This window comes from Mesocricetus auratus, unplaced genomic scaffold (genome assembly GCF_017639785.1).
Source record: "Mesocricetus auratus isolate SY011 unplaced genomic scaffold, BCM_Maur_2.0 Super-Scaffold_100026, whole genome shotgun sequence".
Classification (NCBI taxonomy): domain Eukaryota; kingdom Metazoa; phylum Chordata; class Mammalia; order Rodentia; family Cricetidae; genus Mesocricetus; species Mesocricetus auratus.
This window is the reverse complement of record NW_024429207.1, coordinates 9,060,316-9,076,748: the sequence shown is the minus strand read 5'-3', so window position 1 is coordinate 9,076,748 and position 16,433 is coordinate 9,060,316. Positions and strand designations below refer to the sequence as shown.

The window sequence follows — 16,433 nt, the reverse complement described above, 5'->3', positions numbered from 1 at the left end:
AGGAAAGGACCCGAGTTTTGATGTTTGCCTAAGGCACAGTGACAACCTGGGATCATGGATGCTCCTCAGTACAGACAGGCCGGAAATCAGTGTCTGAGCAGCCTGGCAGAGACCTGGGCCAAGGTTCAGCCCAGGCCTTCAGGGTCTGGAGAAACCTCAGCTTCCACCCCGCTTCAAACCAAGGCATCGCCTTGGGGCTTGGACCCAGAGCCAGGCCGTCTTAATGAGAACCAGGCTATGTCTGGGCTCAGAAAAAAATGTTATGGATTTTTGGAAAATGTATTTAATGAAGGAAATGAACACTGTAGAGGAAGTGCTTGCTCCTAATGTGCAGAAAGAGGTGCTCGTTAGTTAATCCTCTGGTTTATAGATCACGCTAAGTACTCCTGCTCTAAGGAGTTCGCTGGTGGCAAACCCAGAGGAAGAGGAGTGTGTAAGGAAACAGCTGAATGGCAGTTGGACTTAGTTTTGCCATAAAGTGTGCATTTGGGAAGAATGAATTCCGTGCTGGGCTGGTTTCTAGGAATGGTATGGATTCACTCAGGGGTGGAACCCAAAGAGCGCGTCCTACCTCTCCCCCCCCGCACACACATACACACTGTGTCCTGGCTCCATCCAGAACATCTCGGGAGCTGCTGGTCTCTTTAGAACTCTCTGAGCTGTGGGGTGTTGGGAAGTTGAGGGAACTCGATCTCCGGTAGGATAGCCTGGAAAGATCCAAAGAAACGCCAGTAAAGCCATCTGTCCTAGCAGTTTGCTTCTCAGCTGCATAAGCACTGTTGATGGTTTGAGGCAAATAACTACTTGTTGTGGAGGCTCTCATGTGCCACATAAGCTGTTTTTGTCTCTTGGCCACTGTCATCTACGTGGCAGTAGCACTTCCTCCATTCAAGTTGTGACAGCCAAGCTACCAGATGTCTCCCTGGAAGCAAAATTCCTCCTACTCGAGAGTCACTGCCTAGAAGATAAGTCAACTCAGAAAAGGTTCAGAAGAGAGTATTCGTTGAAATCTTCCAAACTAGTCAAGTAGGGTAGGCTGCAGAAAATTGTTTTTCAGTTCTCTAACTACTTACAAGGTTTTCTTCAAGCGGGGTATAAATTTTCTTAGTGAATTGAAAACATCCCGTGTAAGTGGTAAGTGATTTAAAAAAAAAATGATGCATTCTGCAGGATTTCGAGGCACTGTTGGAAAATCCTTAACTGAATTGCCTTGCAAGAGGAGAGCCATGTGTTTTTACAGCACATTTTTCAGTTCAGCAGAGAGAATTTTGGCTGTAGGTACAGAACAGTATTTTTTTCTATTTCATGGTTTTCGTATTTGACAGCCAAAATTCTGAACAGTTTAAACGAGTAAAAATGAAGTAAGTTGAAGGTTTCCTTCACTTGTTGATATCTCCTGCTTTTCTATTTAATTCAGGGAGTAAGTTTTAAATACCTCTTTCCGTTTTTCTGCTATTTCTGTCATTTTTGGGTTTTTCTCTAATAGATTTCTTTTTTTTTTTTCCCTTGCCCTTCCAGGAAACATTGGAAATTCTTTTACAATCGACCCCATCTTGGGCTCTATAAAAACTGCCAGAGAATTAGATCGAAGTAACCAAGTGGAGTATGATTTAATAGTCAAAGCTACAGATCGAGGCAATCCACCCATGAGTGAAATGACCTCTGTGCATGTCGCTGTCACTGTGGCTGATAATGCCTCCCCAAAGTTCACGTCCAAGGAATATTCCGTTGAAATCAGCGAAGCCGTCGGCATTGGGACTTTCGTTGGGATGGTCTCTGCTCACAGTCAGTCATCAGTGATGTATGAGATCAAAGACGGGAACATAGGCGACGCCTTTGACATCAATCCACATTCCGGAAGCATCGTCACCCAGAAAGCCTTGGATTTTGAAACCCTGTCCATTTATACACTGACAGTACAAGGGACCAACATGGCCGGCTTGTCGGCCAATACAACTGTTATAGTGCATATGCAGGATGAGAACGACAACCCACCAGTTTTCACACGGACAGAGTATTCAGGATTCGTTAGCGAGTCAGCTTCAGTCAGCAGTGTGGTTCTGACAGATAGAAATGTGCCACTAGTGATTCGAGCAACGGATGCCGACAGGGAATCCAATGCTCTGCTCGTTTATCAGATCGTTGAGCCGTCTGTGCACAACTATTTTGCTATTGATGCTACCACCGGTGCTATTCACACGGTACTGAGTCTGGACTATGAAGAAACCCATGTTTTTCACTTCACTGTTCAAGTGCACGACATGGGCACTCCACGTCTGTTTGCTGAGTGTGCAGCCAACGTGACTATTCATGTAATTGACATCAATGACTGCCCTCCTGTCTTCTCTAAGCCATTGTATGAAGCATCTCTCTTGTTGCCAACATACAAAGGAGTGAAAATCATCACCGTGAATGCCACAGATGCCGATTCCAGGCCATTCTCACAGCTAATATACTCCATCACCGAAGGCAACATTGGAGAGAAGTTCTCAATGGACTACAAGACGGGCACAATAACAATACAAAACACAACCCAGCTGCGAAGCCGCTATGAGCTAACCATCCGAGCCTCTGACGGCAGGTTTGCAAGCATGACCTCTGTGAAAATCAATGTGAAAGAAAGCAGAGAGAGTCCACTCAAGTTTACCCAAGATTTCTACTCTGCCGTTGTGAAAGAGAACACCACAGAAACCAAAACATTAGCTGTCATTACTGCTGTAGGGAACCCGATCAATGAGCCTTTGTTTTATCGCATCCTCAACCCGGATCGCAGATTTAAAGTCAGCCACACTTCGGGCGTGCTGTCAACCACTGGGGTACCATTTGATCGAGAGCAGCAGGAAGCGTTTGATGTGGTGGTGGAGGTGACAAAGGAACATGAGCCGTCAGCAGTGGCCCATGTTGTGGTGAAAGTCACCATAGAAGACCAAAATGATAACGCGCCGGTGTTTGTCAACCTTCCCTACTATGCTGTCGTGAAGGTGGATGCCGAGGTGGGCCACGTCATTCGCTATGTCACTGCCATCGACAGAGACAGTGGCAGAAACGGTGAGGTACACTACTATCTTAAGGAGCACCATGACCACTTTCAGATCGGCCCCTCTGGCGACATTTCTCTGAAAAAGCAATTTGAGCATGACACGTTAAATAAAGAGTACCTTGTCACGGTGGTTGCCAAGGATGGGGGAAGCCCAGCTTTCTCTGCTGAAGTTCTAGTTCCCATCTCTGTCATGAACAAAGCCATGCCTGTGTTTGAAAAGGCTTTCTACAGTGCAGAGATTCCAGAGAACATCCAGATGCACAGCCCAGTGGTCCACGTCCAAGCCAACAGCCCAGAAGGATTGAAAGTGTTCTACAGCATCGCAGACGGAGACCCTTTTAGTCAGTTTACTATTAACTTCAACACTGGGGTGATAAATGTCATAGCACCGCTGGATTTTGAGTCCCACCCAGCCTATAAACTGAGCATACGGGCAACTGACTCCCTTACTGGCGCTCACGCTGAAGTGTTTGTTGACATCATCGTGGAAGACATCAATGATAACCCTCCTGTGTTTGTGCAGCAGTCTTACGCCACAACCCTGTCGGAAGCAGCTGTCATTGGAACACCTGTCCTTCAAGTGAAAGCAACAGATTCTGATTCAGAACCCAACAGAGGAATTTCCTACCAGATGTTTGGAAATCATAGCAAAGGTCACGATCACTTTCACATAGATAGTAACACTGGGCTCATTTCACTAGTGAGGGCTTTGGATTATGAACAGTTCCAGCAGCACAAGGTTTTTATAAGGGCTGTTGATGGAGGAATGCCCCCACTGAGCAGTGATGTGATTGTCACCGTGGATGTCACTGACCTCAATGATAATCCACCTCTGTTTGAACAACAGATTTATGAAGCCAAAATTAGTGAGCACGCAGCCCATGGGCATTTTGTGATGTGCGTGAAAGCCTGCGATGCAGACAGTTCAGACCTAGACAAGCTAGAATATTCTATTCTGTCTGGCAATGATCATAAAAGCTTTGTCATCGACAGTGAAACGGGGATTATCACGCTCTCAAACCTGCGCCGACACACCCTGAAGCCGTTTTACAATCTCAATGTTTCTGTGTCTGATGGGGTTTTTCGAAGTTCGGCTCAGGTGCATGTGACTGTGATGGGAGGCAATTTGCACAGTCCTGTTTTCCTTCAGAACGAATATGAAGCGGAACTGGCTGAGAATGCTCCCTTACATACCCTGGTGGTCCAGGTGAAGGCAATGGACAGGGATTCTGGAATTTACAGTCACATAACTTACCATATTGTAAATGACTTTGCTAAAGACAGGTTTTATGTGAACGACAGAGGGCAGATATTCACTTTGGAAAAGCTCGATCGAGAGACCCCCGCAGAAAAAGTCATCTCTATCCGTTTAATGGCAAAGGATACTGGAGGGAAAGTTGCTTTCTGCACCGTAAATGTCATTCTTACCGATGACAATGATAACGCACCCCAGTTTCGCTCGACCAAGTATGAAGTGAACATTGGATCCAGCGCTGCCAAAGGGACGTCAGTCGTTAAAGTCTTTGCAAGTGATGCTGATGAGGGCTCCAATGCTGATGTCACCTACGCCATCGAGGCAGATTCTGAAAGTGTGAAGGAGAATTTGGAAATTAACAAACTGACTGGCCTAATTACCACAAAGGAAAGTTTAGTCGGCTTAGAGAATGAATTCTTCACTTTCTTCGTTAGAGCTGTGGATAACGGGTCTCCGCCCAGAGAATCTGTTGTTCCCGTCTATGTTAGGATACTTCCACCGGAAATGCAGCTTCCAAGGTTCTCAGAGCCCTTTTATACCTATGCCATTTCAGAAGACATGCCCATTGGGACAGAAATTGACCTCATTCGGGTAGAACACAGCAGGGCCGTTCTTTACACCCTAGTCAAAGGCAACACTCCCGAGAGTAACAGAGATGAGTTCTTTGTGATTGACAAGCAGAGTGGGAGACTGAAACTGGAGAAGAGTCTTGACCATGAGACCACTAAGTGGTATCAGTTTTCCATCCTGGCCAGGTGCACTGTGGATGACTATGAGGTGGTGGCTTCAATAGATGTTAGTATCCAAGTGAAAGATGTAAATGATAACAGCCCAGTTTTGGAGTCCAATCCATATGAGGCGTTTATTGTTGAGAACCTGCCAGGGGGAAGTAGAGTCATCCAGATCAGGGCGTCGGACCTAGACTCAGGAACCAACGGCCAAGTCATGTACAGTCTAGATCAGTCCCAAGGTGCAGACATCATCGAATCTTTTGCCATTAACATGGAAACCGGCTGGATTACAACCCTGAAGGAGCTGGACCACGAAGAGAGAGCCAGTTACCAGATTAAAGTCATTGCATCGGATCACGGGGAAAAGGTTCAGCTGTCTTCCACGGCCATTGTGGATGTCACTGTCACTGACGTCAATGACAGCCCGCCACGATTCACAGCTGAGATTTACAAAGGGACGGTGAGTGAGGACGACCCTCCAGGTGGAGTGATCGCCATCTTAAGCACCACTGATGCCGACTCTGAGGAGATTAACAGACAAGTGACATACTACATAACAGGTAAAACGCTCGACACGAATGGTTAAGTAGACACTAAATCTATATTATGTGGAATATGGTAGGTATGAATTTATGGATTTGGGAAGTTGATGTGATTTTAGTCAAGCATGTCTAAAATTGGTAGAAATAACATGTAAGCTGAATTTAAAAGTCTTGAGGCAAAAATGTTTCAGCCAAGACTCCTATAACTTATTCTGTTAAGTTGGTTTATTGCAAGCTAAATTATTGCTCTTTCCATTTGATAAACTTTAATCTCCTATTTGAATTGATGCTGCTACTTTGTTATTATAAAAAGGAAAGCTAATATGTAGTAATATGTATAGCACACACCTATAATCCCAGCTCAAAGGAAACTGAGGGCAGAGGATTCTATAATTTAGAGGCTAGCCTGGCCTAGCCCAAACTACATATGGAATTCAGTCCAGCTTATGATACAAAACGAGAGGAACAAAAACAAAAGAAAAGCTAACATGTATCAAGTTGAATTATACTTTCAAGCGTTTTAATCCTTTTTAGGCCTTAATGTCATACTTTTTTTTTTTTGTATAGTTTTTTTTTCCCCCTCCTGGTTATTTAATTCACTTTCTAACTCAACCTTGACCGTCATCTTCCTCCTTTAATTTACTAGGAGGGGATGCTCTGGGACAATTTGCTGTTGAAAATATACAAAATGAATGGAAGGTCTATGTGAAGAAACCCCTGGACAGGGAACAAAAGGACAGTTACCTTCTGACCATCACAGCAACCGACGGGACCTTCTCTTCCAAAGCCAGGGTTGAAGTGAAAGTCCTCGACGCCAATGACAACAGTCCAGTGTGTGAGAAGGTAGGTGTGCTTCCCTCGGGACTGGACATCATCAGTAGGAGTCGCTTTCATCCTTCCCATAGGGGCAGCCATTGAGGCGCTGTGATTCACACATGTTCTGTGTTGTAGTTGCTTATTGCTGAGGTGGTGGAGAGTTGAATGCAGAGGGCTTGGGAAAGCGTCAAGACTACTTGGCATGCTAAGTTGGCCAAGAACTTTGCTCTAAAATACTGCAAAATGTGGGTCTCTTAGACTAGTTCCTGACTCTAAAAAATGGTCTCTAAACTTTTATGGAGACAGACAGTCTCTTCATTTGAGGATGCAGTTGTTTGGGGGATGGGGAAACATCTGGCCAGCAGCTTTCCCTGCACGGCACAGGTGTGCTGTAACAGACCGTTCCGAGGCATTGGCTGTTCACACCAGAGAAACCAAGAGGTCAGTGGAATGACCTGCTACTGCTGGATTCAGTTTAACTGGGGCCATGAGACCATAGCTGGAGCTGAGCCATGAAAAACTGCCCACTATGTTTAGCCTTCAGAAGGTAGCACTCTGCTGACCGGGAGTAGAAACGGAAAGCCTTGCAGTGTGAAGAGTGAAGGCAGGTGTGGGGATGCCAGCTTTATTTGCAGGGATGTGGTAGCAGCCATGGAAGAGGATCCAGGCATCGGGCGCACAGCTGGTATCCCAGCACTTTTGGCTGAGGGAGGAGAATTTTCACAAGTTCTCAGGGAATTAAGCACAAAATTCATCATCAGAGGAAGTGCAACTTCTAAGGAATGAGCTCTTAATTCCAAAATGTATTTGTATTTTTGGATGACCGTATTTGATGACAGTGATGGGGTATGCATCTTTTTTTAGAGCGCGCACACACACACACACACACACACACACACACACACACCCATATAAAACATTTTCCCCATTCATATTTTTTAAATATCATACCACTCCACCTTAGGTAGTAATATAATTGGGAACACAACCACTTAAATAATCACTGTTACAAAATACCCAGTTTTGTGAACTGCAAAATATATCTCTCAGTATTAAGCTCTTACTAAGAAGTAATGCAACGGAAGCATAATCTCTTTCCCTTATGTTCTATTTATGGCATGGCTAACGTGATAATTGGAACTGGAACCAAGTGTCCAACTGTGTGAGGACTTCGGCAGATGTGAAGAAAGAGGAAACCAGGCAGGGTAGCAAACGTGCCTGAGCCTTACCTATCCCGTTTTCCCCCCTTCCCGCAAAGAGCATTTCTAACTACAGTTATTTAGTTCTGTGTGGAACAGTTGGTTGCACACAGTGAACCCCTGTGCTTCAAACTAAGTAGATATAATGTAAGAGCTATGTATTTCCTCTGGCTACCACTTCCCATTTCCTCATGCGTATTTGAATCAAGTATGAAACTGTCCAGCACATCATATTTTGTATCCTGTGGATTCAATGTCAGGCCAGACCCTTGGATATGGGCCGGTTCTGTTACGAGGCTCTTGTCCCTGCTTTTGCGTCTGTTTTATAGGAGCGATCACTTTAAAAGCTCTGCGAGTATTAGCTTCAGTCATTTCCCACGTTTTCCATGGCCAAAATGAAATGATTTCTTTTCCATCATTCCCTTGGCAGTCACTGCGCACCTTCAGCGCTTCTGTTAAAGCAGTGTTGTTTAATGTCTTGTAGACTTTATATTCTGACACCATTCCTGAAGACGCCCTTCCTGGGAAGCTGGTCATGCAGGTCTCTGCCACAGATGCAGATATCCGGTCCAACGCGGAGATTACTTATACTTTATTTGGTTCAGGTGCAGAAAAGTTCAAACTAAATCCAGACACAGGTAAGGATAGAAGGTGGGGCTAATTTAATTAGGCATTTCCTATATGTGGGTGACATGAGGTCCTGCACAAAGCAGGAAATTATATTTTTCTCTTTTAAAATTGGTTCTGTGGAAATGGCGTCTTAGAAATCTAAACAGCAACTTAAAGTGTAAAAGTTGGGATAAGGTAAAAAAATAAGCAGCCATACATAGTATCATCTACTTGCACTAAGGACTTCAAGATTTGGAAGTTAATACAATTTCTTGGAAAAAAAATTAAGTGTCTCAAAGTTTCTGCTTTACTTATATAGTGTGTTTATTAAACTTGTGGACCTCCATTTATAATTGGAATTTTCTATAATGAAAGTGATCTATATTTTCTTCCTCTCTAAACTTTTTAATTTGATAAGGTAGTTGTTGATATTATTTTTCTCCAAATGAGAATTGTGGTTCAGATTTTGTAGTTATAGGAGAAAAAAAAGATGATGGATAATCGTCTCTCATATCCGAAATCTCCAGTGGCCCCCATTCATTTCTCTTTGATTCTAGGTGAATTGAGAACATTAGACCCCCTTGATCGTGAGGAGCAAGCCGTTTATAATCTCCTTGTCAAGGCCACCGATGGAGGGGGACGATCCTGTCAAGCTACTGTTGTGCTCACGGTGGAAGACATGAATGATAATGCCCCTGAATTCACTGCTGATCCATACACCATCACCGTGTTTGAAAACACAGAGCCTGGGACACTGTTGACCAGAGTGCAGGCCACTGATGCAGATGCAGGTACCGTTGAGTCAAGGAGATGTTCTTCCGCTGGGCCGTGCAGAAGGCTTCGGGACCCCCCATGGTGCAACACACTCCAGTGGAATGTGTTTGACCATCTTCTGTTCTCATGCATTTTGTAGAGCTCAGTATTGTAGTAACAGTAACTGAGTTGTTTTCCGTGAATGCTTGAAGTCTTGACGATTACACCCTGTGTAGCTGTGCTATCTCTGAGGTTGTGGTCATTATCTTCGCTAACTGATTGGTCCCAGTTCTGGGGATTGCACTCATGGCCTTCATAGGCCTGGCTTAGGTTTTTGCTGACTTCCTCCTCAGCCCCTTGAGGTGCTTTTTGTGAGCAAATCAGTACGGCCATAAAGATGCTAGTGTCACAGGAACATAAGCGAGCAGGTGCTATAGTGATAAAGTTTCACCAATTTTCAAAAGTATTTGTGAAGAAAATAAGTATATGCATTCAAACATTCTGATAATAGAGAATGAAGTATCTTCTTGAGTCATTACCATTGAATTTTTAAGTCACATTTTAAATAATTCTTTGTCACTGAGGCTGAATGTCAAACAGATTTTATTTTAGTTACGTTTAGATTCCAGCATGGAGGGGATGGGGGCTAAAGAGCCCCCTCCCTATTCCTAGCTAAGGAGCTGTTGACAGTTTATGGCTTCTGATGGAGGGGGGTCAGTTTTCTTTAAGGCTGTGGCCCCGGGTGCCTCCATACCCATGAGTAAGAGGCATCACAAGTTAGACATGGTGAATTATTTTTTAAAAAAGAAAGAAAAGAGCATATGAAGATGGGAAGGAACCTAGGAGGAGCCAGAAGTGGGGGGTGAATATTATCAAAATACATATTATGCACATATGAAATTGTCAAGGAATTAATAAAAAAAATATTACATTGAAAAAGTCTCGGCTACTATCCGTGCAGTATAAGTGAAAGCCTAAAAAGTCAGACATCTGTGGATCTTATTTCCAGTCTATACATTTGTAATTCAGGGTGTGTTTTTTAGATCATCTACACATATCTGTTTGCATTTTATCAATTTAAAAAGTCCCACGTTTTAAAATTTTTACATTTCTTGCTGTGAAACCTGATAGAATTTCATGCTTTGACAGGACTGAATCGAAAGATCTCCTACTCACTGATCGACTCTGCTGATGGCCAGTTCTCCATTAATGAGGCGTCTGGAATTATCCAATTAGAAAAGCATTTGGATAGAGAACAGCAGGCAGTGTATACTCTCACTGTGAAAGCCGTGGACCAAGGATTGCCCAGGAAGTTGACAGCTACCGGCACTGTGGTTGTGTCGGTTTTGGATATAAATGACAACCCACCTGTGTTTGAGTACCGTGAGTACGGTGCCACCGTGTCTGAGGACATTCTCATCGGAACAGAAGTTCTCCAGGTGTATGCAGCAAGTCGGGATATTGAAGCCAATGCAGAAATCACCTACTCAATAATAAGTGGAAATGAACATGGAAAATTCAGCATAGATTCTAAAACAGGTAACTTTCCCTGTGAACGAGAAAGCCCTCCTCATTCCATACTGAAGTCTGGATCTGTCTCTCACTTCACTTCATGCTAAGGGATGGGTCACAAGTGGCCAGTCAGTGGACGCTCTAACGAGATAAAACTCAAATTTTCTTTCTATTATTTAAAGTGGGATTGAAAGTGGTTTGGGAAACTTCCTACTCTGATTCTACATAGTATCTATGTTCTGGCATATCCATTGTAAATTGCCAGCCAGTGTAGGAAACTTTTGACTCTCACCTACTCTAGTGATAATGTACAGTGTCCCAGGTTTGCCAGAGTAGGATGCTCAGTGCTAGTAAACCTTGTGTAATTACTCACTTTATCCCAGTATCAAAGGCATATGGAGTGGCTGTCCCAGTCACAGTCTTTTTGACCTCTTAGATCTTAGTTCCTATACAAGAAATCTGTTAGTTTTTAAAGTTAACTTCTTTACCATGCTAGTGGCCTCACTAATTGAAGGACTGGATTTTTACAGAGACAGCACTACTACAGCCCAGAGTCAACCACTCCTACTAACTCCTGCTTTGTGAATAGTGGTGTAGTTGTGTTAGCCTGTGGTCTGAAATACCTATTAACTCTCAGGACATTCTAAAATGTTACTCTTTGAACTGCACCTAGTTTAATGTCGTGTGTGGCTGTTTCTGATGAAGAATAGGTGTCTAATGATGTTATTCTACAATGTATTTCTAATGCCTATTTTGTACTAATATTTCAAGTAGGATAGACTAGGTTGAGCCAAAGAGAAGTGTTATAAGTGTTAAATCAATAATAGATTTTTTTTATTTCATTATTTATTGAAATGGGACCTTGGTATGTTGTCCAGGCTGATCTCAAATATACAGTCTTCCTGTTGCAGCCGCCTAGCTGCTAGTATTAGAAGCATGTGTATGTGTCCCATCATTCAAAGAGGGGATGTTTATTAATATGAATTGGAGAGTTTTCTTAGACACTTCTTTTTTTAAAAGACATGCATGGCAATGATAACAATAAAAAAGAAACCAAAAGACACTGAATTGAATTTTAAAAAAAGTTTATTAAACTGAAGTTTGTAGGAAACTAGCTCAAAGAAGGAATAAGACTACCATCATTTTTAAAGCATTGTAGCCATTTAAAGCAGAGGTACATTATTGACCAGGACAGGAAATTATACGTCACTAGGAATATAAGGAAAATAAATGAGGATGTTGGATGGGTAAAAATTCTAATTTTAAATTATTTAATTAAACCATAAAATGTACAAAGTTTTTGGTTTGGTTGTTCTGAAATAAAAACTAAATATATTTAAAGGTACTGATGGTGCACTAAGAAAAAATGGAATCAGAATCCTGGAAGTAATTCTGTCTCTCCATACAGGGGCCATATTTGTCATTGAGAACCTGGATTATGAAAGTTCCCATGAATATTACCTGACCGTGGAAGCCACTGACGGAGGCACGCCCTCCTTAAGTGATGTGGCGACTGTGAGCATCAACGTCACAGACATCAATGATAACACCCCAGTGTTCAGCCAAGACACCTACACCACGGTGGTCGGGGAAGACGCGGCTCTTGAGCAGTCTGTCATTACAGTGCGTACTTTCCCTCACAGCTTGCCCCGTCTGCACCTTAGAGGAGCAGTCAGTAAAATCATTCTAGGTCTGCTACCTGCTCTGGTTAAAATATGTTAGGTCGCTGCGGTTGTTCAGCCAGAGGACGGAGTTCAGTGCTAGAGCACTTACCTAGTCCCTGTGAGGCCATGAGAGTCCTCACCGCTGCTAATTAAGACGGTCCTTGATGAGCCCACTATTGGCTTTAAGTAACTGCTGTTTCTTCCGTCCCTTCCTTGGCCGTTACCTAAATGAGAGTGATATTTTCTAGATTATGGCTGATGACGCTGATGGACCTTCCAACAGTCACATCCACTACTCGATTATAGAAGGTAACCAAGGAAGTCCATTTACAATTGACCCCGTCAGAGGAGAAGTGAAAGTAACCAAGCCCCTAGACCGGGAAACGGTAAGAAAAGGAGGAAGGGGGGGTTTAAACTGTCAGCAAGGCACTAAAACATTGTGCTCATATCTGCATGCTATTCATATCTGCATGCTATAATGTGAAGTACCAAAAAGGAACCTTCATCTTAGAAAATGACATGCTAACAAGTATTTGAAAGTCGATTAAAGTTTCAGCTCTTCAGATGTTCCCCTGAGTTACTTAAGAATCTGTGAAGCATGACTGTTAGGCAGAGTAAAGTGTGGCGGGTTGCTGTTATTGCTGCTGCTGCTGCTGCTGTTTTTAGTGCAGGATCTTGCTGTATAGTTCAGGCTGGCCTCACACAATACTCTTGCCTCAACTTTCTGAGTGCTGGAATCACAGGTCCCTTTTGCCATACCTAACTGACATTTAGTAATTGTAACTAAAGAACCTGGCTCTTTTAACATACTCGTATCCACTATGAGATGACAGAGGTGACCTGTGGAGTTCTCAAGGAAACACCTAGCTAGACTGACGTCCTACAGAATAGTACTCTGAGACTTGGCCAGCTTCCTGGCTTCTCCCAATGCTTACTCTAAAGCTACCATAACAGGAGGGAAGCTGTTTCACTTGACATGATTTCTTTTACAAGAGGCCACACATATTACCTTGAGGGATTTAGACGACTAAGTGTAATCCAAGTGTGAAATTGAAGGTGCCGGTGACCTGGCATATCTTGAGGTGTTAGAAAGGAGTGTGCACACAGGGTGAGAGGCAGCTCTTTCTGGATCAGCAAGATTTAGCCTCTTGGGAAGGTGACACCTATGGTATTACCAAAGTAACAGCATGTGGGCTAGGTCAGCGGTTTCCTCTTAGCATTTGCATAGTTTGTCTTTTTATTTCTAACAGAACTGTAAGATTTTTTTTAAGATCCAGCACTTTAATGAGACCCAAATGGGAGACATCGGAGAATCTGCTTCTTATTGAAAGCTATTTCTGTTGAGAAAATAATCCGCTTACTCACTGGCTGGGAGTTTTCATTTTAATCTTAGTGAATTGCCTCGACAAAGGCTTGGCAAATGAGGTCAGCGATTCCCAGTCGATTGGGCCTATACAAATGAATGGATGTTCTGTCTTAAAGATCTCAGGTTATACACTTACGGTGCAAGCTTCTGACAACGGCAATCCACCCAGAGTCAACACGACCACAGTGAATATCGATGTGTCTGACGTCAACGACAATGCGCCTCTCTTCTCCAGAGACAACTACAGTGTCATCATCCAGGTGAGTGGGGAGTTGAGGGGGGATGGGGACTCCTACATCTTTCACTGACCCCAGATCCTCATTTGACATAGCTTTCCTTCCCAAAGAGCATGTTTTTAAAAACTGGGGAAGATGAATTTAGAGGATTCCCTCTTAGTATAGAAGAGGTGTTGGCAAGACACAGGTCGGCTTTCATCAACTCCTTTTTGTGCTTTGTTCTCGCTGTCCTGGGATGAACTAGGAAGAGCTTTCCATAGTCACATCTTCTGATGCTTTGCTTTTCCTCCCCTCCTTGTCCTCTCCCCTGCTACTCCTCTCCTAACCCCGCGGATCCTCCCTCTCTCCACCCCTCTAGGACATCGTCCCTCCTTCTCGCTCAACATGCTCGCACTCATGCCTCCACCTCTCTCCCCTCTTCCTTGGTTCATCAGCAGTAAGGTTGTATCGTCTGTGTCTGTATGTTAATCAGAAAGCCCCACGTGTCCCTTAGCCATATAGGCGTGGCTGTGTTGAGAGCTTTTTGTTCTGTGTGACATTATGCAGGAAAACAAGCCAGTGGGTTTCAGCGTCCTGAAGCTAGTAGTTACGGACAAGGACTCTTCTCACAATGGCCCCCCCTTCTTCTTTACTATTGTCAATGGCAATGAGGACAACACCTTTGAAGTGAACCAGCACGGGGTCCTCCTGACGGCGGCTGCCATCAAGAGGAAAGAGAAGGACCATTACCTTCTGCATGTTAAGGTATTACAGCCTTTTCTTCGTGCTTTCACCGGGATTTGTAGAGAACAGCTGCAGGTGGTCATCTTTGTATATTTAGACAGCTTGCCTACATGTTATGGGGAAACAAAAGGGAATATAATCTGGTTTTTTTGAGTGCACTTCCAGTTTTGTCTCAGTAGCACTGAGGCTACTTTTTCATAGGCAGGGCTGGAACTTAGTGTCCACATGAGTAAGTAACAGAACAGTTCTTCTTCCTTGGCAGGCTTCTGTTGACAAATGGCTATCAAACGGTTGATAAGCTTGTAGAACATAAGCCAAACACGTGGATTTTTATCAGGAAGTTGTAATAATGACAGAGGTGACTCTTGTTTTTGTAGGTGGCTGATAATGGAAAACCTCAGCTGTCCTCGTTGACACATATTGACATTAGGGTTATAGAGGAAAGCATCCATCCTCCGGCCATCTTACCACTAGAGATTTTCATCACTGCTTTTGGAGAGGAATACTCGGGTGGGGTCATAGGGAAGATCCATGCAACTGACCAGGACGTGTACGACACACTGACATACAGTCTGGATCCCCACATGGACGGCCTGTTCTCTGTTTCCAGCGCGGGGGGTAAGCTGATTGCACACAGAAAACTGGATATAGGCCAGTACATTCTTAATGTCAGCGTAACAGATGGGAAATTTACAACGGTGGCTGACATCACCGTGCATATCCAACAAGTGACCCAGGAGATGCTGAACCACACCATTGCCATTCGCTTCGCCAACCTCACCCCAGAGGAATTCGTCGGTGACTACTGGCGGAACTTCCAGCGAGCTTTACGGAACATCCTGGGTGTTAGGAAGAATGACATACAGATCATCAGCTTGCAGCCCTCCGAGCCACACTCGCATCTAGATGTCTTACTCTTTGTAGAGAAATCAGGTAGTACGCAGGTTTCAACAAAACAGCTTCTGCACAAGATCAATTCTTCCGTGACCGACATTGAGGAGATCATTGGCGTGAGGATACTGGACGTGTTCCAGAAGCTCTGTGCAGGGCTGGACTGTCCGTGGAAGTTCTGTGACGAGAAGGTGTCTGTGGATGAAAGCATTATGTCCACTCACAGCACAGCCAGGCTGAGCTTTGTGACTCCCCGACACCATAGGACAGCTGTGTGTCTCTGCAAAGGTAAGAGCACGTTAGTGTGTGGAAGTGACCGGTAAAGAGTCAGGGACACTAGAGAGATGGCTTAGAGGGTTCAGGCTTGATTTCTAACACCCACATAGTAGCTTACCTTCCGGGATGCCCTCTTCTGGCCTTTATGGGCACCAGGTACACACACAGGTGCACATACAGATATGCAGGCCAAACACCCTTGTATTAAACAGTGTCTGTGTATGTTTTGTTGTTGTTTTAATTAGAAAGAGAATGTTTCTTGGCCAGGTCTGATAGTAGAGGGCTATCCTATGATCGCAACTACTTGGAAGGATTTAAGTTCAAAGCCACTCTAGGCTATCTGGTAAGTCCAGGTCAACCTGGGCAACATAATGATATCCCATCTCACGATAGAACAATGAAAAAAGGACTCCAGATAAATGTAAGCCAGGTAAGCCAGTGGAAGTGTGCTAGTCTAGCAGACAGGAGGCATGAGGTTCAACCCTCCAGTGCCACAAAAATAAACAGAGAAGTAAGTACAAAGAACGGTAGTGATCTTGTTTTTTTTTCCTTCATTACTCTTGTTTTCTTTCCTTTTTATTTCCTTTCCTTTTTCTAAACACAGATGGGAAGTGCCCACCTGTCCACCATGGGTGCGAAGACAATCCATGCCCTGCAGGAACTGAGTGTGTTCTTGACCCCAGAGACGAGAAGTACAGCTGTGTGTGTCCCGGGGGCGGGTTTGGTAAATGTCCAGGTGAGCACTCCTGTGACCAAGTGTGAATTCATGTAAATCCATCACTGACACTGTTTCGATAATTGTGCAGGTGGTTTGTCACAT

The 16,433-nt window shown here is 43.9% G+C and overlaps 1 protein-coding gene across 10 annotated transcripts in view; it reads left to right on the top strand.

The window, feature by feature from the left end:
• Fat1 (FAT atypical cadherin 1) overlaps window positions 1–16,433 on the top strand; it is a 115,756-nt gene that overhangs the window by 85,471 nt on the left and 13,852 nt on the right. For all 10 annotated transcript variants that reach the window (XR_005871179.1, XM_040731895.1, XM_040731889.1 and 7 more), the window contains 11 exons: window positions 1,519–5,586; window positions 6,215–6,411; window positions 8,068–8,221; window positions 8,750–8,983; window positions 10,095–10,484; window positions 11,866–12,080; window positions 12,370–12,507; window positions 13,604–13,747; window positions 14,270–14,467; window positions 14,824–15,625; window positions 16,218–16,349. Coding sequence is in view for 9 of the 10 variants with exons in the window: in XM_040731895.1 (XP_040587829.1) it covers window positions 1,519–5,586; window positions 6,215–6,411; window positions 8,068–8,221; window positions 8,750–8,983; window positions 10,095–10,484; window positions 11,866–12,080; window positions 12,370–12,507; window positions 13,604–13,747; window positions 14,270–14,467; window positions 14,824–15,625; window positions 16,218–16,349 (6,672 nt within the window). In the remaining variant the exon portion in view is untranslated. The remainder of the gene's footprint in view (window positions 1–1,518; window positions 5,587–6,214; window positions 6,412–8,067; window positions 8,222–8,749; window positions 8,984–10,094; window positions 10,485–11,865; window positions 12,081–12,369; window positions 12,508–13,603; window positions 13,748–14,269; window positions 14,468–14,823; window positions 15,626–16,217; window positions 16,350–16,433) is intronic.